The sequence below is a fragment of the Antennarius striatus genome, chromosome 22 (assembly GCF_040054535.1).
Source record: "Antennarius striatus isolate MH-2024 chromosome 22, ASM4005453v1, whole genome shotgun sequence".
Lineage (NCBI taxonomy): Eukaryota > Metazoa > Chordata > Actinopteri > Lophiiformes > Antennariidae > Antennarius > Antennarius striatus.
Genome location: NC_090797.1, coordinates 9922556 through 9947158, shown reverse-complemented (window position 1 = coordinate 9947158; position 24603 = coordinate 9922556). Strand labels below are relative to the sequence as shown.

Below are 24603 nucleotides of genomic sequence, written 5' to 3'. Positions count from 1 at the left end.
ATATTCCAAGTGAAACACTTATCATATTTAAATTATCTCTGTTAGTGATGCCATCTCCTCAGTTCTTTGGTGGCCAGGCTCTGGTGTCCTGGAGCGACCCAGACATTACAATCACTGTTCCCTGGTACATCGGACTCATGTTTCGCACCAGGCAGCCTGCTGGCACCCTACTACAAGCAAATGCCGGGTCCTCTTCCACCATCCATCTCATGGTGAGTCAGTTTAAAGTATACAAAAAAACCACAATACAAATACCTTAATCGTCAACATATTACCAACATTTTACAGAATACTATAGTAACAGATTTAGCTACTTTTCAGGCATGAAGAAGTGATATTTACAGACTTGAAGCTGTTGCTTAGCAGATTTATGTATTTCTCTACTACTCTCATCATCCAGGTGAGTGAACAACAGGTTCGTATGGAGGTGTTATGGAGAGACCAGATAGTGGCGTGGCTGGGTTTTCCCCAGGTACGAGTAAATGATGGGGAGTGGCACCACCTGCTAGTAGAACTGCGCAGCATTAAAGATGGGAAAGACATCAAATACATGGCTTCAGTCTCCCTGGACTATGACATGTACCAGGTATAGGGAAATTACAGATAAGCACTCACATGATTCACATTTGCAAGACAAAGCGCTCAATTTTTAATTTGTTAAAAACAGAAGTCGGTGGAGATCGGTCACGACCTCCCAGGATTGAAGCTGCAAACGCTCCACATTGGAGGTTTGCCAGGAGCAGACAATCACGTCAGCAGAGGATTTGTTGGATGCATACAGGTAAGTGTGTGTTTTAAAGTTCTTTAAAAGTTTGGGGTTTTTTTTTCAAAATTGTCTTTACTTTAGCTACTTCTTCATCAGGGTGTGCGTCTGGGAGAGACCTCCACCAATGTGGCCAACATTAACATGGCTCAGGGTCTGAAGATCAGAGTGGAAGATGGCTGTGACCTGGCTGATCCGTGCGACTCAAACATATGTCCAGAGAACAGCCAGTGCAGCGATGACTGGAGCACACACACATGCCTCTGCGACCCAGGTAATGTGCATTCCCACTAAGTCAAACACTCAAAATCACCCTGACAAACTCGTATCCGCTGTATATCTCTCTGTAAGATCTGAGCATCGCTGCTGTGTTTTCCCTTCGTCCTGCAGGTTATTTTGGTAGGGAGTGTGTGGATGCTTGCCGGCTCAACCCTTGTGAGCATGTTTCCACCTGCGTTCGCAAACCAAGTTCCTCCCATGGCTATACCTGCGAATGTGGACAGAACTACTATGGCCAGTATTGTGAAAACAAGTAGGTTCTTTCTTGCGTTGTAGTTGAATATTTGTCCACAGAATTGATGTAAAAGATTTTTAAAAAGTTGGACCTCCATTTCTATCTGCTTACAAAGAATAAGTTCTTAATACTGCCAGTTTTATTACTCACAAATTTAAAATGCATGTATACAAGGGAGGTACAGCAAAAAGCCATGCCATCAAAAACAAATAAGAAATCTGTTAAGTGCAATTGGAAGTCCTTATGATCATAGAAACGGGGTTATTAAAATCTGAATGTCATCATTTTCAAATAGCCTGCATAAATTAGCCATCTTTGACTAAAAACCAGTCATTTCCCCTGACCCCTGACCCCTATGACACACATCATTTCCTGTCTTAGGCAGGATGTAGGAAATCCACCTACACGCCTGACTAATCCTCCATAGGTGTTCACTCGCTGCTACCCTCATGTCGCCATTCATCCCTGAACAGATTGCTTCACTCAGTCAGAGATCACATCTCTAGCCAGAGGAAAGTCTTTGTGTGTTTGTACGGATGAGTCACTAACTTTAAAGTCAAGAGGAAGTTTATTCTAGATTCTAGAAGAGACAGCTAACTATCAGATTTGGAATATTTTCAAGTCAGTAAAATGACAAAACATGATCAACCATTAAAAAAAACCAACCACTGATTATCCTTCTCTTCCACTAAACACCTTTAAATTTCTTAGAGTAGCTACAAAAAATGTAAACATAAAAGTGAAATCCAAATTCATATTGTATCGTATGAGCAGAAATTAAATTATATAAATTTAATATTTCAATAATATCATGATCTTTGTGTCTCTAGTCACTAGATATATGTGTCTGCTGTCTGGTGCGCAGCATGCAGCATGCAGTGGGTTTTTACAGATGTTCTCATAAAACAGTTCACTGACATCCTTTTTAATCACCTTTAAAAGGGTGGAGAAGCCGTGTCCTCAAGGCTGGTGGGGCAATCCTGTGTGTGGACCTTGTAACTGTGATACTGAAAAGGGATTTCATAAAGACTGCAACAAGACCACTGGAGAGTGTCGCTGCAAGGTAAAACACAAAACATGACACCGCTCAGGATTACAGGAAATATAAATTAATATATGTTTCACCAGATTGCTTTTATTTACACTTTTTTTGTTCACAAAAGTTCCAAAGTGATATGACACATTCCTCATTTTGGTATGGAAAAATTACATAAGTTAGATGTAAAATGAATCGTGACTCATTTCAATACACTCATTTTTTTGGTACAACTTTATATGTTTGTTTGTTTTTTTTACCACAAACTTGGTGGCTAATGTTAGCAAACATTACATATTGACATTACTTAGTTTTTAATATTTAATGTTCTCCTGTAATTGTTGATCAGTAAAATGTCTTCTCTTCTAATGGTAGGACAACCACTACCAACCTGAGGGGGAGGACACCTGCTACCCCTGTGAGTGTTTTGCTGTCGGTTCTGAGACACGGACCTGTGACCCGACCACCGGGCAGTGCCCCTGTAAAGGAGGAGTCATTGGACGTCAGTGTAACCGCTGTGATAACCCCTTTGCTGAGGTCACCCCCTCTGGATGTCAGGGTATGTGAATTCATACATTTTTGTAATTACAAATATGCAAAATCTGATCTTTCCTGATTGTGGAAAATGCACTACAGTATAATAAACGTTTAAAAAAATGACCTTTCTAAAAAATACTTTAAAAACGCCATTTCAGAAGCTGGAACAATAAAAGAACAATAATTCTTTTATTGGTCCTTTACATGTTGAGGTTCACTAAAGTGAGCCCTGATGAACTGATGAACTGTCAAAAGGAGACAAATGGTGTCGCTTACATCTGCTGGTGCTGCAGTTGAGCTAACTGCATGTCTTTGTCGTTACCCAGTCAAGCAGAAGTGGCAAGTCTGACTAGTGGGCTAACTTGGCAGTTGGACTGAATACACACACAATGCAGTAGAAATGAATGGAAGACAAGACCACAAAGTCCCGAAACAGATTGAGTGTCAGTCCGTCTTCTCAGGAACAGGAAGTGTTTCAGTCTCTGACAGCGTGCTTGGATTTTGATTGACATAAGATTTTTTAGCGGGAGGAGGGATTGAGGGGGATGAAGATGCCCCAATTTTGCTTTGGTCACTATTTATGTGAGAAACACTAAACAAATTTTCTTATTTAGACATTAATTAAAGTTTTGTTCATTCATACTTTGTATGTTTGCCCTGTCTTCCACAGTTGTGTATGAAGGCTGCCCCAAGGCTTTTGATGCAGGCATCTGGTGGCCAAAGACCAAATTTGGGCGACCCGCTGCCATGAACTGTCCCAAAGGATCGATTGGTGAGTGAAGACATCGGTGTGACATCTTTGATGACAAAGATGTTGGAGTCACTATTTAGTCATGTTAAGCTAAAACTGTGTGGTCCTTTATGAAAGCTTTATAAAAAAGAGACGGATCAGAAGAGTTTCCCTGTGGTTACGTTTTATACCAAGCTAACATGTAATCATTACATTTTGGGCAAATCGTGTCATTAGAAAATTCATTGATGTAGTTGTATATTTAATGACTATATTAAATAGTTTTATTGAATACTGTAGTTAAAACAAGCAAAATTGTTTTTTTCCCTTAAAAAAAAAAATGCTGAATTGTTCTTCTGGAACTGTTCTGCTAGGTTCCATAGGTATGAAGGTGTGACATCATCTTTGTATGTGCTAAGACTTTATGAACAGTAACACAAAAAGAAAAGTACTTTTAGCACCTATATTGTTAACGTTCTAGTTTTTTTTGTGAGTTCTTGTATTTATAGGATATAAAAGCACTCACTCTCTGAACCATGACAGCACAGTAACGAGACTCTCTGATTGGGCCACAAATCTGACCAAGTTTATCTGTGTGTTCTCTTGGAGAAGCACCAGGTAGCTTACATTAAGAGCTGAAAGTAACACCCCTCCTCCTCCAGCTGTGTGTGTCTGTGTGTGAGGAGAAAGTCAGTGAAGGTGAACTTGGGATTCAAGTTCAGTGGCCTGTTCCTAGTAAAGTCCCATCACCATGGCGACCCCTTTGTTGTCTCCCTGGATTCAGTGGGGAATTTATTTGCGAACATTGCTCATTGCCTTGTCTGAGCTCCAACTGGCAGGAAGTTCAGCCATTTCTCCTTTGGCAACAATAACGTTTGAAGAGATTTTGTGTGTTGGATGAAGCCTTTTTTCAAGATAAATTCGACTGGAACAAGTTGCTATGTTTTTAATTTATTATACTATTAACACAGGTTGCAAGTCAGCAGTACAGCAACTCATCAAACAGGGATTCAGTGACTGTTCATGCCTGCTGCAGTTTTCAAACCTGTGTTATTTTTAATACATAATTTTTGCATTTGTATCGCTTTGCTTTACTCATTCATGTTTGACTGATATTCGTTCAGTCTGGTTACCTTACAGGAAAATATAAACTTCAGATTGGATTAAGTTTTAAATACACATCTAGTTGAAAGCACCGTTTTCCTTTCATGCTTACCCTGAGAGGTCAAACTCAGGGTCAAACAATCCCAAATATTTTTCTGAAAGCAGAAAAACATTTGATTTTTAGTTCCTTCAACTTCCTTCAGCTTATAACCTCTGTAAGGTTAAACACCAAAACTAACACCAACCAGCACCAGAACTGAAGAAGCCTCTTGGAAGAGAGGTGAAACGTCTTCAAGGAACTTTCGTTAAGTTGATTGATTGATTTAAACAACTTTGGAAATCTCTGCATAGTTTACATAGTAACATATATATGTTACTTATATGTTTTTAGGTACTGCCATCCGACACTGCAGTGATGAGAAGGGCTGGTTGTCACCGGAACTTTTCAACTGCACCACCGTCACCTTTTTCCACCTGAAGAAAGTGGTGAGTACTAGACAAAAACATCTATTACGACAAGTTTAAAGCTGTAAATTTATGTTAAAAGCATATGTATGTTGCCTTAAATATAGACATTAGTTCGTAATATTATCAGAATGACTGAAACAATATGCTTTGTAAGGGAGTGATTGTGTGTTCAACAACTTGTAATTTCATAGGATGAGGTCTGCAGGAGATTTGAACCAAATATTGCACCTATTGTGTTTGACCCTGAACCTAATACTCGAGGCTTGAGCTATTCAAAGTCCCACTAATCTGGGGATTGACCAGTTTTGATCATGTTCATTGCACACATTCAGCGTTCCCTTTGCCTTGACCTGTTCGCTCTTGTTCTCTTGCCATCCCTCCACCCTGCAGAACGAAGACCTGCACCGCAACAGTTCAAGGATGGACAGCGAACGCTCCAAGAGTATTGTTCGTTTGCTCCACAGCGCCACCCATAACACCCAGCATTACTATGGCAATGACGTGAAGACGGCAGTCCAGCTGCTGAACCTTGTGCTGCGTTATGAGAGTCAGCAGGCAGGATTTGACCTCACCGCCATGAAGGATGCAGAGTTCAATGAGGTGGAAAAGGAAAACTAATATTATACTATGTTTTATGAAAACCCAAGGCTTCTCTGTTTTGATTTTAACTTCAATAATTAATTGGAAAACATCCCGTACCCGGTCTGTGTATGAGCTGTGGTGGTACGCTGCCCCCCACAGGTGGTTTGTTACTGGACTTCTTCACTGAAGTAATTTAATCACTCACAGCTTTATTATCAGTTTTATTGAGACAGGAATGATTTATTTATTCAGTATTCAGTAATCATTGCTGTTTTTTCCCAGAATTTGGTGCAAGCCGGTAGCTCCTTACTGGATCTTGAAAACAAGGAGCACTGGGACCAGATCCAGAGGACAGAAGGCGGCACGGCCCATTTGCTCCGCAACTTTGAGGAATACGCCAACACTCTGGCCCAGAATGTCAGGAAAACCTACCTGAAACCCTTCACTATTGTCACCGACAACATGAGTGAGTGGAGGAGCTTAATCTGAGTCTGTGGAACCAGGAATTCCTAATCTCATGCTATTAATCTCCTCTTCTTCCTGCCTCCTCTAGTTCTCACTGTGGACTACCTGGATGTGTCGGACCCAGATAGGATGACGATCCCCAGGTTTGAAGACATAAAAGAGGAATATGACAAAGATCTTGGTTCCTCAGTCCACTTCCCCCAATTCAACCTCCGCTCTCAAGGCCAAAGAGGTAGGACCGTCAGCACATTCAGACCATCAGCTCTGTCTTTATTTGTGTGAAAAATACAACTCCAGCCTTATCTGCCGTTCTCCCACCGCAGCAGAATACGTTCCTGTCGCCCCATCTCAGACTGATCCCCCACTGGAGGAGGAGCATTCAGTGTCTGATAGGAAGCGGCGCTATCTTGAGTCAGCTGCCCCTCTCCCTGTTGCCGTGGTGATAGTCTACAAATCACTAGGGAAACTTCTCCCGGAAAGATTTGACCCTGACCGCAGGAGTCTGAGGTAGACTACTGACAGCTGAAGATTAGACATTCCGCTGGAATACCCTCTTATTGCCATATGCAGCAATTTAATTTGTCTGACACTGAAAACATGGGAGTGCAGGTCGACTTTCCCACATATTTTATATGGATTAAATCACAAAGTTCAGTCCAGTCTTAACAATTTCAAACAAAAACAGAGAATTCTGCGTTAAAAAGAGAACATGCACCCTATCTGAGCTCTGAGAACTCTCCAGTGTGTGTCCGTACAGGTCATTCTGTTGAGGAAACTACATCAACTGACAACATTTTACCTTTAATGTTAATTTACTGTATAGCATAATATTTAATCAAGTGGTTTTTGAAGGAATCGGTTGATGAGTGCCTAATATTTTTAGTTCATCTGAAGAATTACACAAGAATTTGCAGTATGTCGTGTTATTATTCCTGATGTGTGTGGAAAGAGAGGAAGTCACTAAAAATGTTTCTTGGATGATAACAGGACATTCATGAATAGATATGAGCAGTCCGTTGCTGCGTGTTGTACATGTGTGTCTATATTTGCATGAAATATCATCTGTGGTGTTATTTTTAAAGGATCCCAAACCGTCCAGTGATCAACACAGCCATAGTGAGCGCCACGCTACACAGGGAGGGCTCCCCTCTGCCTCCTATCCTGGACCCTCCCCTAACGTTAGAGTATACGTTGCTTGAGACAGAGGAGAGGACCAAACCTGTGTGTGTCTTCTGGAACCACTCCATCGCGTGAGTCTGAGTCGTACAAACACACACCGTACAGCAGATAAAACACCAGTAAGTGTTTTGTCACGTTCAGCTGTTTTATTTATTGGTGTGTGTAGGATCGGGGGTACCGGTGGCTGGTCGGCTAAAGGATGTGAAGTGCTCAACAGGAACAACAGCCACATCAGCTGCCAGTGTAACCACATGACCAGCTTCGCTGTGCTCATGGATGTTTCCAAGAGAGAGGTATAACTTACCCAAGACAGAAAAAGAAACAATTGTCGTTCCAACTTTTTATCAAGCTTTCTTTTTTCCCACCTTTATCTTGACTTGTGATGTTTCCCCTCGTAGCACGGCGATGTTCTCCCCCTGAAGATCGTCACCTACACCACAGTGTCAGTCTCCCTGTTCCTCCTCCTCCTCACCTTCATCTTGCTGTGCCTCCTCCGCCGACTCCGCTCCAACCTCCACGTCATCCACAGGAACCTGGTGGCAGCTCTGTTCTTCTCCGAGCTCGTCTTCCTGCTGGGCATCAATCAGACCGACAACCCGGTGAGCCACAGACACAATGCACATGACCCTGGAACAGCAACAGTTCATACTTTTCCTCCACGTGTGGCGTGGTGGAACTTGAGAAGGTAGTAAAATGTTTCCCTCCCAACATTTAAGAGATGTCAGGCATGCTGTGATATTTGTTTGGCTTGAGAGCCGCCATCTAGGTCTGCGTTGACAGCAGGCTTTTTCTGGCTTAATACCTTAAAGCCTGCTCTTATGCAACAGATTATGTATTGTTGCTTATTTGAGGTCGTTATTAGTTTGGAATGCATCAGATATAATCTCCTCGACAGTCACCTCAGTGAACTGACAGTCCTGGCTGAATTACACTTTGTTCCTGTAAACCTGTAGGTGTAGAATGTCAGCAGAGCTGGAGGTCTAATGAGCTAATCATGTGCTCTTCATAGTTTAGTTATGAGACAGAAACAACACGTGTGTGTACACAACACACACACACACATACAGAGATATACTGTACGGGATCAAAAGGTGTGAGAACCCTTTCAAGTCCGCTGACACAGACAGTAATGCACCCTTACATCTCCCAGTAGCCGAGACATGCTGGGACCAGCCTCCCCCCTCTGCAGGAGCACACCTCAACGGTAGCCCTGGCAGAAGTTTCCCCCAAACAACTACTTTGTTTTCACTGAATTAATCATTGGTGTGATTGTGGTGCAGAAAAAGCATCAATCTGTTAATTGGTGGGTAATCCTTCTTTTTTTGAGGTGCTGCGGTTTGCAGAGCTGGCATTTGTGGACTTCTAAAGTGTTGTCAATCTGACATAAATTAGCTTTTTTAACATTCTTATTGTTTATCTTTCATTCATGTCTTTTACTTTGTCAGATTTTGTTTTTTGCAAGAACTTGTCAGTCTGTAGCTTTTTAATTTAACATATTTAAAGAGAAAAAAAAAAGGTCACAAGTTCAAATTTTCACATGCAAGATGCAGAAAGCCTTTCTGTCTGTCACAGAAGTTATATTGTTCTTCGTGCCTCTTTGATGAACATATCAACAATGAATAATCCGGCTGAACCAGCTGTCAAACACACTCACGACGACACAACACCCCCCCCCCAGCCTTCAAGTAGATTTCTATCACACCTCATTCCTCGGGTGAGGAAAACAAATCTGCAGAACTTGAATCGTAATTCAGAAACTTGGACATTCCCTCCTGATAAAAACAGATTAACCCTGAGAAACATTCCGAACATGAGTTATGGTAGAAACGTACAGAAATGTACCCACAGTTTTGGCTCTGAGTTACTTCCATCAGGGTCTGACCAATCAGATGTATCCATGTGCTCTGAGTGGTGGATGATGCTTCACTTGTTTTACAGCAAACCACTGTTATGATTGGTTACCAGCTGTGACTATCGAGATATAAGATTAGGAAGTTTCTAACTTTCAAAGCAGACACCAAGAGATTTTAATTTAGTCAGTGTGTGTTTGTATGTCCTCCATCTATTCTTCAAGTGTGTGTGTATGTTTGTGTGTGTGTGTGCCAAAAGCTGTGGAATGCCGTCAGTGTGTGCCCAGAGCGATATGCAGGATGATTTATAACCTTGTCAAAGTGTCTCTCTCTCTTTCACTCTCTCTCTCATCTCCGCAGCACTACGCTGTTTTAATAAATTCAGTATCTTCACTGCTGGGACATTCCCTGACACACAGCATTCCTCCTCTGCAGCAGCAGAAGTGGAAACAGGGGGAGGGAGACAGGGGGATGTAGGGAACTGTTGAATCATAGCTGTCGTTAAGTTGGTTTAGTGCATAAATTTGTCATTGGTGCGCCCCAAATGAGCAAACTATGAAGGGGATGGCACCTTGTTCAAGGGTGTTTCGGCAGTGCTCTGGAGGTGAGCAGACACGTCCCACTGTCAGCTGGGCAGGAGCGGGAATCGAACCGCTGATCTTGGGAAGATTGGACGACCCATCTACCGCCCGCTCTACCGTTGAGCCACTGCCGTCCCAAAGAGGACAGAACCCAGATTACTTTGCATGTCTTCATGGATGGAGTCACTAGATATTCTTTTAATACAAAGGGAAAAACTGATTAAAAATATCATTCTTTCCTTCTCTCTTTTATCTCCAGTTTGTGTGTACAGTCATTGCCATCCTCCTCCACTACTTCTACATGTGCACCTTTGCCTGGATGTTTGTGGAGGGGCTGCACATCTACCGCATGCTGACAGAGCTGCGGAACATCAACCATGGTCACATGAGGTTCTACTACGCCATGGGCTGGGGAATACCGGCCGTTATCACCGGTGAGACACATCAGTGAAGATGCGAGCTCAGAAACAGTAGCAAAAGAGGGCAGATTGTCGGGGGGGTGGGGGGTTATTCGTGCTGTGACTCGTCTCCTCTGGAGAGGCTGTGATCCTCCTGGGAAAATCATAGAAGAGACAAGGATGAAAGAGTAGGAAGAGACGTGCAGAGATGTCAAATTGTGACAAAACCAGAAGCATAAATCTTTTGTTAAAAAAAAATGTAAAAAAATTCAGTGTCATTTGACTGACATTTTATAGCAGCTTCTCCAATTAATGCCACTTTTTCCAGCCTGCTATTAAGTACATACTTTACCTGGGAAAGTGTTAGTGCTCAATAAGATGATTGTCACACAGTGAATATTTTTGATGTGCTGACACACATTGGCACTTTTGGATTGCAGCATCACTCATTTTATTAGAAATGGGATTCAGATACACAGCATGAAAGAACTGTTAATTTACAGCTCAAAATATAAGCACATCTATAAGGGACAAAAACGGAAATACTGAATTAGATGAGTGAGATGCTGTGGAACTACCTCATAAAATTCAAAGGCAGGAAGAGAGGTGTGAAGGAGTTAAAGAGAGAATGGATGAGGGAATGATCCTTGACTTTTTATTTAAGTTCCTGTTCTGATATTTTGTTGTTTGATTTCATATTCAGGTTTGGCAGTAGGTCTTGACCCTCAGGGTTATGGAAACCCAGAGTTCTGTTGGCTCTCCGTCCATGACACTCTCATCTGGAGCTTCGCAGGACCCATCTCTGTAGTCGTCCTGGTGTGTATATGAACTAGAACAGTCCCATCACTAATTTTTCTCATTGTCTGGATTTGTAATTACTGCGCAGACACGCAGATTGGCAGTGAATTTAAATGAGGACAAAACTTTTCTGTTTTTCACCGTCTGAAGGTAAATACAGTGATCTTTATTCTGGCTGCAAAAGCTTCATGTGGTCGCAGGCAGAAGGCCATGGAGAAATCAGGAGCTATGTAAGTTTTATGTCCTATTGATGACTGATAATGCATCACATCTTGTTAACACGTAACAACACTTCTGGTCCTGAGGGAAGCTGAAATATGTGTTTCTCCGACTCAGCCCCGCCCTCCGAATGGCCTTCCTCATGCTGCTGCTCATCAGCGCCACCTGGCTGCTAGGTCTGATGGCGGTCAACAGCAATGTGATGACCTTCCACTACCTGTTCGCCGTCTTCAGCTGCCTGCAGGTAGCACAGTGGTTTGCTTGCTTTATACAACTACTTGATTATTGGGAATGGGACTTAATGATGCAACTTTCCCACCAACACAGGGAGTCTTCATCTTCTTCTTCCACATCATCTTTAACAAAGAGGTGAGGAAGAACCTCAAGAATGTCTTCACAGGAAAGAAGAGCATACCAGACGAGTCCAGCACCACAAGGGCCTCGTTGCTCACTGTGAGTGAACAGACATATGGTCATATACTGTATATTTTACCATCATACATCTTTTATTTTCTGTCATATGCTAATGTTGTTTTTCATGTGTAATCTTTCGTTGTAGCATTTTATCACTGACATTTATTCATATGTTAGAACATATGACAAATCATAATTTTTTTGGGGTTCTATCCCACTTGTCTCTCCATCTTTTCATTCCTCCACTTCCAGCGCTCTCTCAATTGCAACAACACGTATACAGAAGATGGCGCCTTGTACCGCTCAGGCATTGGCGAGTCCACTGTGTCGCTGGATAGTACAATCAGGTCAGCCAAGAGCCGCAGCAGCTACCTGGCATACGCACTCAGGTACAACATGTTCACTGACTGCATGGCTGCTTTTAATGGACTGCTGCACGAGCAAATGTTTGTGTGTGTGTGTGAGTGTGTGTGTGTGTGTGTGTGTGTGTGTGTGTGTGTGTGTGTGTGTGCGCGCGTGTGTGTGTGTGTGTGTGTGTATTTGTGTGTATATGTGTGTCCATGCATGCATGTCATCTTCAGCTTCTTTCAACTTTTCCCAGTGTTGTTCGTGTTTCCGCTCCTTTCTGCATGTACGATGATGCATCAAATGTCTCACACTTACTAACACAACCCCAAGCCATTACTTTACATATCATATACACACAAATACTGTATATACAGTTAGAGAGAGAGAGAGAGAGAGAGAGAGATAGGTACTTCAGAGTTGTTCATGCTCCTTGTCGCCCTGTCCTTGTTCTCTGCCTTTACAGATAAATTAGTTTCTCATTTTGCTTTCACAAATGCATTCTGCCACTGAACGGGACCTTTATTATCCAGTAATGTTTGCATGACAGTCAATGCTGAAATGCACGCCAGCGCATGGTGCATTGCTTGGTTGCAAAAACCACATCTACATATCAGAAAACACACTCCATGAATTCTGTATTGTCCATCCTGCTGTTATTGGTTCAGTGTTTTATGCATAAACAAATTAAAACATGTTTGTTCATGTCGAATTAATGCAGCGTTTTATCAGGCGGTATAGTAATGATATACAGTATTTGAAGGAGTCCCAGCAGAAATAGGAAAATAAAATAACACTAATACATTTGAAGCCAATAATTTTCGAATTAGACTACTTAGTTTGTGTGAATCTATATGTCTTTAAATAGTTTGCATCATTTCACCGTCAAGTTTGTCCCTGATCAATGTTTAGGCAGTTAACATATTGAGAAACAGGCCTAAGATGTTTCTTCCATGATATGGAAGAGACATTTCATGTCATGTACGTTTGAGTGTTTGCATGTATTGCAGACATATTTTCATCCCAGTGGGATAGAGTTACATATATCTGTGTTTTACAGAGCCGAGGTTAGGTCTGACAGTACATTTCTGTTCATAAAGCTGTCATCTTGGAAATGCAAGCAACCACTCGGGTCGATGAGAGCAAAAACGCTAAAGGGGAGAAGCAGGGTGGTGTACTGACTGTTCTAGACATGAAAGGGAGGAAGCAAGAGAAAGAGGGAAACCAAACAGTGCAGAGAGGGAAAGAGAGAATATGGGAAAAGAGAAGGGTTTGAAACTAAACAGAGAGTTTAGTTTTTTAGTGGGAATCTTTCCTGAAGTGTTCTGTCGGAGCGTTTTCCCCTCCAGTCAAGATATCAATCCAGCCTGGATTACTGCTGGAAAGGATGGAGAAGAGCAGCAGTGTGAATCTGTTTGCATATTGGATTGAAGAATATAATATTTGTAAATGGGATATTAATTGTATAAATGGAGATGTGCAATACATATTTAAATCAGTGGTCTTTTTTGTGTTGATGGTGATCCAGTAGCAATGTTTTTTTGTCGTGTGAGATGTCTGGTGTTTCAGCTTGTCAAATAGAAGCGGTCTCAGCTTGAATGAACTTCCAGGATCGCTGCACTTCCCCTGTTTGCCTCCTTGTGATCCCATTTTTGCACAATCTTAAAACTCTTTCCCACTCTCCTTCCTCTTCCTTGTGCCTGTCTTTCTCCACCTAGGGAGGAGGCTGGTCAGAAGCCCAGTGTGTCTTCAGGCACAGCAAAGGGACACACTGATCTGGACGGACCTCTCTTCCACAGAAGCGGCTCCAAGGGAGATGGTGAGATGAAAAAGAAAATCCGCATAAGAAAGTAAAAATTCATGCATCTCCGCATTACATTAGCAAATGTCCATGTTTCTTCATTCCCTTCTCTCTGCTAGACTCTGACTCGGACAGCGAGCTGTCTGTGGATGAACACAGCTCCTCCTACGCCTCCTCCCACTCCTCTGACAGTGATGATGATGACATTGACGTGAAGCCGAAGTGGAACAATGAGAGGCAGCCTATTCACAGCACACCTAAAGGTAAATGGATGACTCCTATTTAGCCTAAACATGATGGGGGTTTTTTAATTTCATTTATGCACTTAAGCACAACTCTGAGTCAGTTTTTCAGCTACTTTCTTCTATTCGTTCTTTAAATTTTTACCTGCAATGTGTCCACCTTTCCTAGTGGATTCAGTGGCGAATCATGTGAAGCCTTACTGGCCAATAGATGCCACTACAGCCAGCGACAGCGAGGACCCTGGCGGGGCAGAGAGGCTGAGGGTAGAGACCAAGGTGAAAGTCGAGCTGCACCCGGAAAATAAGCTCAACCAAATTGGTGAAACTCTCCAGGAGAGAGATAAACAGATGCCTGGGAACGCAAGGGATACAGCGCCCCCTAGCCTACCCAACAGCAATAGCAACCACCAGCCAGAGCAGAGAAAAGGTGAGAAGGGATTCATTCTCTACCGTGTTGATCAATTTATCAATATGATAAGATTTATATCGTCCCCGACTCTCTGTCTATCACAGGTATCTTGAAGAACAAGATCAGCTACCCTCCTCCACTGAGCGACAAGAACATGAAGAATCGTCTGAGGGAGAAGCTGAGCGACTACAACCACCCCACCATCACCTCCCCTCCCCCCAACAATAACAACACCTCCTCGCCGCCTCAGTCTTCCGTCAACATCATAAATCCTTCCTCCCGGCCGCCATCGTTGTCTTCCAATGACGGAGGCCATCCTGCCAACCACAACAACAGCTCCCTCATCAAACCTCCGATTGCCCCCCGACCACAGATTCCTGTCGGGCCCCCGCCAGTGGGCATCTACCGGGAAGCCAACGGGGGTGTGGCAATGCACTTGACGTCAGGGACAGTAAATGGGGGCAACGAATCAGACACAGAGTAAGTAGATATTTGAAAATGATGAAGTAGACGTTAAACTTTGATCAATTCTGCATGATAACGTCCTGCATCCATGCATTCACTTTCATTTTGCATGCTAATCTCTTCCTGTCTGTCTCCTTGCACCCATCCCTCTTGCATTCATCCCATCCCTCTTTCTCCCCTCCACCTATTTCCTTCACTAACAGTGGCAGTAATGAGACTTCAATTTGACCTGTTAGGAAAATCCTGACCAGCATGCCCTTGTGAGAGGAGAAGTTAAAGAACCTGCTGGGAGAAAAGAAGAAGAAGAAGGGAGCTGAACCAAGAGGGCGGGAATAAAAGGAAAGAAACTACAGACAGATGGGTGCTACAAGTTGGGTGGAAGAATGGTCAAAGTTTACTCTATTCCTGATCTAACAACCATCCCTGTCTTTGGAGAGCAGTATTAATTGCAGACTTCAAGACTGCCATAGATGAGAGAATATGCAGAGATAATAAAAAGACGTGACAAATAAAGGGAATGCTTGGATTGTACCGAGAGGGAATATGTTGGAACGTGTGCCAAAACCACCACAGGAAATGATATTTCGCACAATTCATCGAGAGTCCCAGAAAGCTGCTCGTCAGAGATGGTTACGTGGAGTCGGCCTGTCAGTCGGGTAACGTTTCGGAATGTGGACATCACACTCAGACGGTTTCTTTCTCATAGAGAAAGGCAGAGGTATAAACTCCATGTGCAAACATAGACACACATACATGCTGATACAGCTGTAGTCCAAGAGGATTTCAAGGAATACAAGTCCAATAAACCCAACTCAAAGTGTCCTCACTGACTTCTGCATGCGAGACATCACTGTCACACCAAGTGCTCTTTATTTTCTCAAAGGCCTATTCTGCTTCTCAGTGCAGTGCATTCAGTTTGTAATTAATGTGTAGATATTGTTGAAGGTAAATAAAAAAAAAGATCTATTTTGTATTTCAGCTGTAGATAGGACAAGGGTCTGAACTAAATATGACACGTCTGTGTTACATTGGGAACACTCTCCAAATGTGAAGATCATTTGAAATGCTGGTCAGATCAACTGAGAACAATACTGTGCCTTCATTCTGAAGTGACCCTTTACACACACTTGGGCCTTTAGGTGGTGTACTGTGCTGTCTGACAGCTTTTTCTGTTCTGTAAACACATCATGCATGCAAATATATTTGATTTGAGACACTTAGGTTGCACTGATCCATCCATACGCATCATTCATCCAAACGAACATTTATATGATCTAATGCAACACACTCCTCTCACCAAAGTCTTTAAATATGGTTAATGTTCCCACTAGAGTTGGAGTCAGTTCACTTTTTACTCAGTTTTATTGTATGGTTGAAGAAATCACTAGTAGAATGTGCAGGTAATACTAACACCTTTGTACGTTTGAGGGTTTTCTGAATGGAATACATGTTTTAGCATCAACATAGACATTTATTCAATCATCAACACTGTGTATAAAAATCTGTGTCAACTGCTGAGTTGTGGATTTCTGAATCTGAGTTCAAAATGAAAATGATGCCAACTTGAATGCATTTTGCAGCAAAAGGCAACTGCTTTACTGCTCGCTGAAAACCTTTGTACATGCACACTGTGCATCCCTAGTATTTTACTCTCCTGTAATCAAAACTGTTGATAAATGTTCCTGTTTTTTTTTTATCGATCCAAGACACTGGAAATGTTTTGTAACATAATGTATATTTATTTTTTATGGTTTTAAAACACTGGAAAGAAAAATGATTGTGACTGTAAAATAAAGATGATGTGATGAATTTTTAACTACCTTTTACAATCTATAACACATCTGTTGCTCGGCATATCTACAGACTTGCAACATGCCGTCCACCACAGGATCTATTTCACATGCACACAGGCATAACAACATACATGTGAACCATGTGGAACACATGAAAATGAAGTAATTGAATACAGATACAGATTTATTCACATCCTGGCTGTGGTAGTAGTGCTGGAATAGAGATGATGCTGCAGAAAAGCTAAGATCTTCCTCCAGCTATCTTCCTGGGCATCTGCATGGGGTTTTGTTTGGCCTCCAAACAGCAATATCACTGAAACACACAACATAATGTCTGATAGAGCATGCTGTTACATGTTGACTTTACAGTAAGGTGGCTTTCCTCATTAGGGGCACGGCCCCCTATCACTAAAATCATTTTGTTTCATGAAATATTTGCTTCCTGTATGAAATATACTGTAAAACTAGCTTTAGACCACTTACTACACTGCTGCTGTAGGACAGTGGCAAAGGTAGAAATGTAGATTTAATATTTATGCCAGGAACATTTACTATAAATTCAATATGTTCAAATGGAACTTAAGTCCTATCCTGCATATTGAAAGACTAACAAAAACAGAAAAAAATGTAATTTAATGCAAATTTGTGTCTGTTTGTAATTCACACTAATAGTTATTAATTAGTAAGTGAATTAACAAATTACAAGGTTACCTAGTTTGATGCAAGTATCAGAAATTACTCATGAGGGGCGCGCCATGAAGGAGCTGCCTACCTGCCTCTACCTCCCCTTGCATGCCTACAGGCCCCGTGTGTGTGTGTGTGTTTGTCTGTGTGTCTGTGTGTGTGTGTGTGTGTGTGCTACAGGGGCCTGTACTCACCAATATGTATGCCTGCGTTTGAACTAAAGTGTTCTTTCTTAATTTCCCTTCGGGATCAAATTAGTATATAAAATTAAAAATAAATCAATAAAAATAATGTCCACCAATGTTCCATGCAAGTAGAACACTTTCTTCCAGTTAAATATGTAATGGCTTCCAATTAAATGACTGAATCATTTAAAAGGTCTAACTCAAATGTGAAGATGTGCAACATACTTAAAATAGCAGCATCACTTTCCTTGTCCTGACAGACATTCTACATGCTTCTGAATTTGCCTGTTATTACATTTGACAAAACTTATAAAGAACTACTACTGCTAGAGGTGAAACGTAGCTAAAGATTTGGATCCATGGTAAGAAGTGAAGGGAACCCATCTTTTATCAACTGATCATGTTAGTACATTTACCTTCCGTAACTCTGAACAAACAATATGAAAAAACAAAGGCAGTGAAGTGTCATGTCAACAGAACTCACATTTTGAATTTGTGCCGGTCATAAATGTAGTAGCCCTGCTGTGTGGTGAGAAGGGTGGTTCAATCAGGTGTCCAGCATCAGGGTATTGCACTGTGGTCAGCAGGTGGTCCTTCCCTGTGGCATTCAATGTCTGGAAGATCTGGCATAAAAAAGGTCTTGCGACACTTAAATTTGTACGGACCAGAGGTTACTCTGTAGAATCTTTTATAGAACACATTTAAAATAAAGATTTTAAATGTATTGTCACACAATTTTGAGTCTAATGTACTTCTGCTGACAATGAGGCTGTGGTTCTCACCAGAATTCTATAGACAATAATATGGTAATCAATTGTAATGTCTCGTCTTTGTCTGCTTTCTCCATTTTGTGTGACACTGGTGTTGCTGGAGCCTATCCCAGCTGGCTGCGGGCGACAGGCGGGGTATACCCTGGACGTATCACCGGCACATTGCCTCCCACATGGAGAACAAACAACTACCCACACACACACTCACGGACAGAAAGACTCGAACCTGGAACCTTCTTGCTGTGAGGCAACAGCTCCATATTGTTCTTTCTAGGTTACTATTGGTTGACAAATATTCTGCTATCAACTGCTGTATGTGTTATAAAATAAGGACTTATGCCACCAGTTCCTTATTTGTGAATACTGTATATTCACTAATGTGTCCTGGTTCATTCTCCTTTATTTAGACATCATTAAAATGTGTACTCACATCTTCAGCAAACCTGGATGCAGCACAGTTTTGATCATCAAGGCCATTGACCAACAACAGAGGACAGCTGATGTTCCCCATCTTACAACAAAATAACCACAAATAAATTAGAATAAATCCATTGACGTGGCTCAAAAGTCTAACCAATTTATGGCAATTTAATGATTGAAACCCAAACCTTTGATGAAAAAGGATCAATGTTGAACACACATCTGCATCAACAATGAATAGCAAGGGGTTTGTTACGCTGTGTGACATCAGTGCAAAATGTACTTACATTCAGTTTCTTTGACGGGTCTTTCATAAGTTGCACAGCAACCTCTCGCCATATGTGATGGTTGTTCTCATCCACAGTAATCACATTAAAATACCTGTAGCACAAGTAACTGGTCTGTCACTCCAGCTGTTAAACTTTGTGTCATAAGTACTTCAAAAATAGTATTTTAAAACTCCAGTTATTCCAAAACTCAGCCGCACAAGCACTGACATGGAGGGTCAATCAACCAGTCACGCAACATTACACAGGAGCCCGTTTCAGGGTCGCTTTTAAGATTTTCACTGGTTTTTAAATGACTTAACAGCCCTCTTATTTCACAATCATAAGCCTCAGGCGGGGGATACTCCGGGCACAATGCCAGTGCACCGCGGAGCCACAGACAAACACAAAGACAGACAACCATGCACACGCACACACTCACTCCTACGGGAGGAATGAACTTGAAGCGCATGCTTTTGAAGGTGGGAGGAAGATGGAGAACCAGGAGAGAACCCACGCAGACACGGTGAGAACATGCAAACTCCGCACAGAGCGGGACTCGAACCCAGACCCGCCGTGTTGTGAGGCGACAGCGCCACCCACTGCGCCACCGTGCTGCCCTAAAACTGTTTTCTTTTATTTGTGTTTGGTGTTTCTAATTCTGTGTAGCACTTTGCGTTGCACGTTTTATGAAATGTGCTCTATATATAAAGTTGATTTCAGTCAATATATGTATTTAGGTTTCTGACACAATAGAATACAGTACTTACTTATCCACCACTTCATGGATTCCTCTCATGCTGAATCCAGGAAGAATGACGTGGAAGCCGCTGACACCAACACAACATATAGGCTGAAACGACACACTGATAGACAATAAGTCATCAAGGCAGATATTAAAACTCTTCTTTTATGGTTATGTGTTTGTGGCACATAGTTTAACATAAACATGTTCAAGATATTTGGAACTTGCCTTAACAACGGTGCTCCTAGTTACCATAAGCATGGCCGCAGTTGAGCCGAGGCAAAAACCAAAAATTCCAGTTCTCTCTGGAATCACTTGAGGATGGTTCTTGAGAATATTAAATGCTGCCTGTGCAGAAGCAGATAACAGGATATCTATTTCAGGTTGTTGTGCAGACTTCAGACTAATTTTTACTCAATTAGTTGGTAATGAATTAACCAGAATGCAGATGTTTTCACCAAGGTTGATGGGAGCAATCAGGGGGAAACTGGTGGCTGTAGCTCTTACTGGGGTGCACTGAGTTGTAATGTTGTTTGAAACATAATTCACACACACATTCATACAATACTGATAGATATTTAGGCACACAAGGAGAGTATAAAAATATACCTAGTGTTTTATACAGGCAAATATAAAAAAAAGAAAAAGTCAAAAGAGTATTTTTTGCCCAAAACACCCTTATTCATGTTTTCTTTGGGTTATAGTCCTTTTATATGTGAATTTAACAAGAGGAAAATTCAGTATAAGTACATCCAGAGGGTATGGTGGTATGGTGGTAACTACACCAGGTTTAATTTTATCATCAAAAGTTAGAAATGTTCAACTTAGGAGAACATACCAAAAAAAAAACCCAAAAAAACAAACAAAACCAAAAAAAAAACTATTAAAGTAAAAATATGACTAGTAATGTAGCGGCGAACAGCTGTTTCGTCAGCTGATGTGCGTGTGCGTAACCATGGCGGTGTTGCAGCGCGCACGATCAACCAGATCTTAGCTGTGAATACTGTGTTTTCATTAATAGTGTATCCGGCAGAGCGCGTCTGCACCCGTGTTCAACTGGGTGGTCCCAGATGAGGTTGGTGTGTAATTCGGGAGAGTTCGGCCATTCGTTTTGCACATTTGAAGTAGTTTGCGGGTGTGTGTGTGTGTGTGGGGGGGGGGGGGGGTGATTGCAGCGATGGGCGCTCCCGGCTCATCAGCTGGGGTGTGAGCATGTGGATTGCTCACCTGTGTCAAGTCAAGCAGAGAGAAGAGACGCCACTACGGAGCAGAAAAGTTAAGTTTCCCATACAGAGCGCGAAAAACGTACTAACAAAGAGCCGAACGGACCGCCGGTAAGAACACTTTAGTTTTATGTGTGGATGCGAGGTATCTGAAGTGTGGGTGAAGTTATTTGTAGCGCCCGGTGCTGTGTGTAAAGGTTGACTGCTAGTGAGGGCATGGGATAAACGGGTCATATGTTTTCTCTATATGCAGACGGCGTGTTTAAGGCTGCTATAAATGTGACTTACTGAAAATAATAGTAATTTTATAGTGGATATGGGATTTAAATGTGTCTAAACCTGGTGGGAAATTGTGTGTTGATTTAGTTATTAATTTATATGTTGGTTTAGTAAAATGCTTAATTCATTGGTTTCATGGGCTAAAAGAAAAAACAAAAATGTATTTTATCTATTTTGATGAATTTACATTGAAATTACTTACATCTGTTTTAACTTAAAGGGAAAAAATTAAATCTCTTTTCATGCACTTGGTTAATGGTTAATGTGAAAGGGTTTGATAATTGATCAATATCAATTTGTATATGTATGTATATTATAATTATTGATTATGGGTCTGATTTTTTAATTTATTAGAACCTGTTTTTCATAATGATGATCATGTGATGTTTAAGGGTTTTCATCTACTACTACTTTTGAAGACCATTGGAGAAAAAGGTTGTAAAGAAAAATAAAAGAAAAAGAAGCAACGACCTGGTCTTTGAGTGAATTCCAGCCTTTTGATGTTCGGCGTTGGTACACCCCTTCAAGTGTGGGGTTAGCAAAGAAAGCAAAACACTTGACAAATATCAGACATCCTTCACACAGAATGGAGGAACTCTGGATAAAATAAAGCAGCACTCACCTCAAAATAGCTCAATCCAACTGTTTTTCTCATCTCACCATCGGTGAAATATTCCAGTACAAAAGAAGCATAACCATGGGATGCCAGCAGAGACGAGCGATACTCCACCAGTCCTCCACCCCCTCCCCACATATCCAACACCCCAGGGAAAGGCCCTGGACCTGAAGCAGAGAGACAAACATGTCTGGACTTCATCTGAGAAAAGACAGTTTAAGAAATCAAAAAATCTTGCCACAGTCCTACCAAAAAGGGTCAGGGGCAGGGTTCAAAACTAACTTTTTGACTCACAAGCGCAAATATGAAGCAGAATTACAGTACTTTTGATCTACTGATCAAAGACTGATCAATGACAACGTATTTCTCAATGCTGCTTCTTAGTTGTGTGTCTGTCCAAATGTGCATGCATGTCCATGGCATCACTCCCAACTCGTCAATATAGTGATGAGTGTTGGAGATGCGTGTATGGAGCAGTGCCGCTCGCCGTGAGTTGGCAGCAGAAAGGGTAACTGGTCAGATGTAGTGCGTGATTCAAATACGAAATTGCGAACACAATTTTGCATTTTATAAACATTTAGAAATCAGTAAGTGGTTGTCTGTGAGATCTGTGAGATATTGATTAAAAAGAGTATAATAAGGGACCTTTATGCAATGATATTCCATCTCTGTATCTGATTAGCTGATGGTTGATTCGAACCAAATGTGTCAGAGTCAGAGCCAATCAGAGGCAGAGAATGACAAACAGTGGCTTTCACTTGACATACCCGGCAGGTCGTCTGCTGCTGGTCGTGTGTGTGTGTGTGTGTGTGTGTGTGTGTGTGTGTGTGTGTGTGTGTGTGTGTGTGTGTGTGTGTGTGTGTGTGTGTGTGTGTGTGTGTGAGACAGACAAAATTATCCAAAGTTGTGAGTTGTCTGCCCCACCAGTGGGGCTTGTGCCACCTTGCTTCTTATGCCCCACCAGTGGGGAAGACAACCACAACAATTTACTCTCCAAACACACCATCGGCGTTGGCCGGGTGTTAGTTTCAGAACCTGGTTAGGGGACATCAACTCTTTCAAGATCAACAAAAACAGAACATAACTCAGCTGTACCTGGTGGTATAAAGAGGGTCCCTCTGACTCCTTTCTCTCTGATATCGATCCTCTGGACCCCTGGAGCCATGTACCATCTTTCTATGAGAGCCGACGCCAAAGGACTCTGATCCCTGAAGCCCTCAGCTAAATGTCCTCTGTAGACCGAGACGCTGACCAGCATGGGGGTGCAGACATTTGTCTTTCTCAACCTGATAGGTAAAGGGCAGAACTTTTAATATCCACAGTACCATCATGCGTTCTTATATTTCCGGGCATTAGACCAGCCTGAAATTCAGTAACAAGAAGGTAAAGCTAAGCTCACCAATTCATTGCCTATTTGTCACTGACTCTTAAAATTCAGATGTCTGTTTGCATATTTTCAGATACACTTTCCTGTATGCTATGGCATTGTCAATAAACTTGATCAGTGTGTGATAGAACCAGCTTAGAAGGGGACCAGAGGGTGGGTGCCAACTACAGTGGAGTCACACTCCTCACACTCCTCCTTGGGAAAGTTTTCTCCAAGGTGCTTGAAAGGAGGGTCTGGCCGACTGTCATACTGTCATATTTGCTATTGTTGACCATCTCTCCAATTCTGCTCATTTTGTCACTGTTCTTCAGCTTCCTGCCGTGCGTGACACCGCTGATCTTCTGGTTCAACGTGTTTTCCACCTCCAAGGGATTCCAGCAGACATTGTTTCGTACAGGGGCTGCAGTTTGTCTCTCATGTTTGGAATTATTTTTGTCTAAAGTGTGGAGCCCCACTCAGCATATCCTCTGGTTTCCACCCCCAAACCAACATCCAGTCTGAGATGGCAAACCAGGAGTTGGCGGCAGCTCTCCACTACATCACAGCCTCCAAACCCTCCTCCTGAAGCGAACAGCTAGTTTGGGTTTTTCCTGCCCAGGAAGGCGCGATTGCATTACCATCCTTTCAGAGCCACCTATGTTGATGCCGCAAAATCTGAATGGAGGCTTGTGCCTCCTTGCTTCTTATGGCAGATAGTAACAATGGCCTTGCTGACCACCATGGAAGCCTGGCCCCAATCATGCCCCAGGTTGGAGTGTGAATGTCTTCCAGGGACACTTTATTAGAATTCCATTTAAAATTGATGCTGATATAACATAAAATGCAGCACAGCAACACTTGAGGTAACAACAAACATCTCAAAATATACAGGTTTTTTTGGAACATTTGTGATTTTAAGACAATATAACTTAGGTATTTTTTTTGTATTTCCCGATACAGTGAGGTGTTTTGTGCTTGTAAAATGATATTGATGACTTTGTTTACAACAAAGAAGAATCATCAATAAAGCAAAGAATCTCATAGCAGCATTCCAGAAATTTCATGGATTACCTGACACCTTCACGAGATCCTGGAACTGGCCGCATACTCCACAACAAACCCATGATCTCTACTCCTGTGTAGGTGCCCCCAAAACTCAAATCCTCTGCAACTAGAAATGTGAAAAAGTCAACAACAGGGAAATAAAGTTCTAAAAGAAACCAACAAGTTAAAGACAGACAGCAAACACCTGGGGTCTGGTTGTTTTCAACACATGAGGTCACTCCTGAAACTGGACATGGTATCTACAAAGGTGAACACTCACCAGATACTGCGCCTCTGTGATCACTGATGTAG

At 42.0% G+C, this 24603-nt stretch overlaps 2 protein-coding genes across 5 annotated transcripts in view; one reads left to right on the top strand and one right to left on the bottom strand.

Moving 5' to 3' along the window:
* Positions 1 to 15844, top strand: part of celsr1a (cadherin EGF LAG seven-pass G-type receptor 1a) — a 73602-nt gene extending 57758 nt beyond the window's left edge. The window contains exons 10-36 of one of the 4 annotated variants that reach the window (XM_068306607.1): positions 46 to 212; positions 401 to 586; positions 668 to 781; positions 863 to 1037; positions 1154 to 1295; positions 2220 to 2340; positions 2689 to 2872; positions 3521 to 3622; positions 5076 to 5170; positions 5543 to 5752; positions 6017 to 6200; positions 6288 to 6431; positions 6526 to 6706; positions 7282 to 7449; positions 7545 to 7671; positions 7777 to 7977; positions 10069 to 10243; positions 10911 to 11023; positions 11156 to 11235; positions 11342 to 11468; positions 11552 to 11677; positions 11891 to 12027; positions 13702 to 13802; positions 13904 to 14047; positions 14196 to 14453; positions 14540 to 14915; positions 15137 to 15844. In XM_068306607.1, the coding sequence (XP_068162708.1) occupies positions 46 to 212; positions 401 to 586; positions 668 to 781; positions 863 to 1037; positions 1154 to 1295; positions 2220 to 2340; positions 2689 to 2872; positions 3521 to 3622; positions 5076 to 5170; positions 5543 to 5752; positions 6017 to 6200; positions 6288 to 6431; positions 6526 to 6706; positions 7282 to 7449; positions 7545 to 7671; positions 7777 to 7977; positions 10069 to 10243; positions 10911 to 11023; positions 11156 to 11235; positions 11342 to 11468; positions 11552 to 11677; positions 11891 to 12027; positions 13702 to 13802; positions 13904 to 14047; positions 14196 to 14453; positions 14540 to 14915; positions 15137 to 15164 (4166 nt within the window). In that variant the 3' untranslated portion in view covers positions 15165 to 15844. Of the gene's footprint in view, positions 1 to 45; positions 213 to 400; positions 587 to 667; positions 782 to 862; positions 1038 to 1153; positions 1296 to 2219; positions 2341 to 2688; positions 2873 to 3520; positions 3623 to 5075; positions 5171 to 5542; positions 5753 to 6016; positions 6201 to 6287; positions 6432 to 6522; positions 6707 to 7281; positions 7450 to 7544; positions 7672 to 7776; positions 7978 to 10068; positions 10244 to 10910; positions 11024 to 11155; positions 11236 to 11341; positions 11469 to 11551; positions 11678 to 11890; positions 12028 to 13701; positions 13803 to 13903; positions 14048 to 14195; positions 14454 to 14539; positions 14916 to 15103 lie in introns of all 4 variants that reach the window. The other 3 variants (XM_068306609.1, XM_068306605.1, XM_068306606.1) reach the window with 3 other exon arrangements.
* Positions 15845 to 15985: 141 nt separating this feature from the next.
* LOC137589648 (bile acid-CoA:amino acid N-acyltransferase-like) lies at positions 15986 to 23288 on the bottom strand. Its single transcript, XM_068307512.1, has 9 exons — positions 23281 to 23288; positions 22977 to 23167; positions 21926 to 22048; positions 19992 to 20007; positions 19789 to 19884; positions 19040 to 19133; positions 18763 to 18843; positions 18047 to 18185; positions 15986 to 17006 (listed from the first exon to the last, which is right to left on the bottom strand). The coding sequence occupies exons 1-9, from the start codon at positions 23286 to 23288 to the stop codon at positions 16882 to 16884; spliced, it is 873 nt and encodes a 290-aa protein (XP_068163613.1). The 3' UTR covers positions 15986 to 16881.
* Positions 23289 to 24603: the final 1315 nt, after the last annotated feature.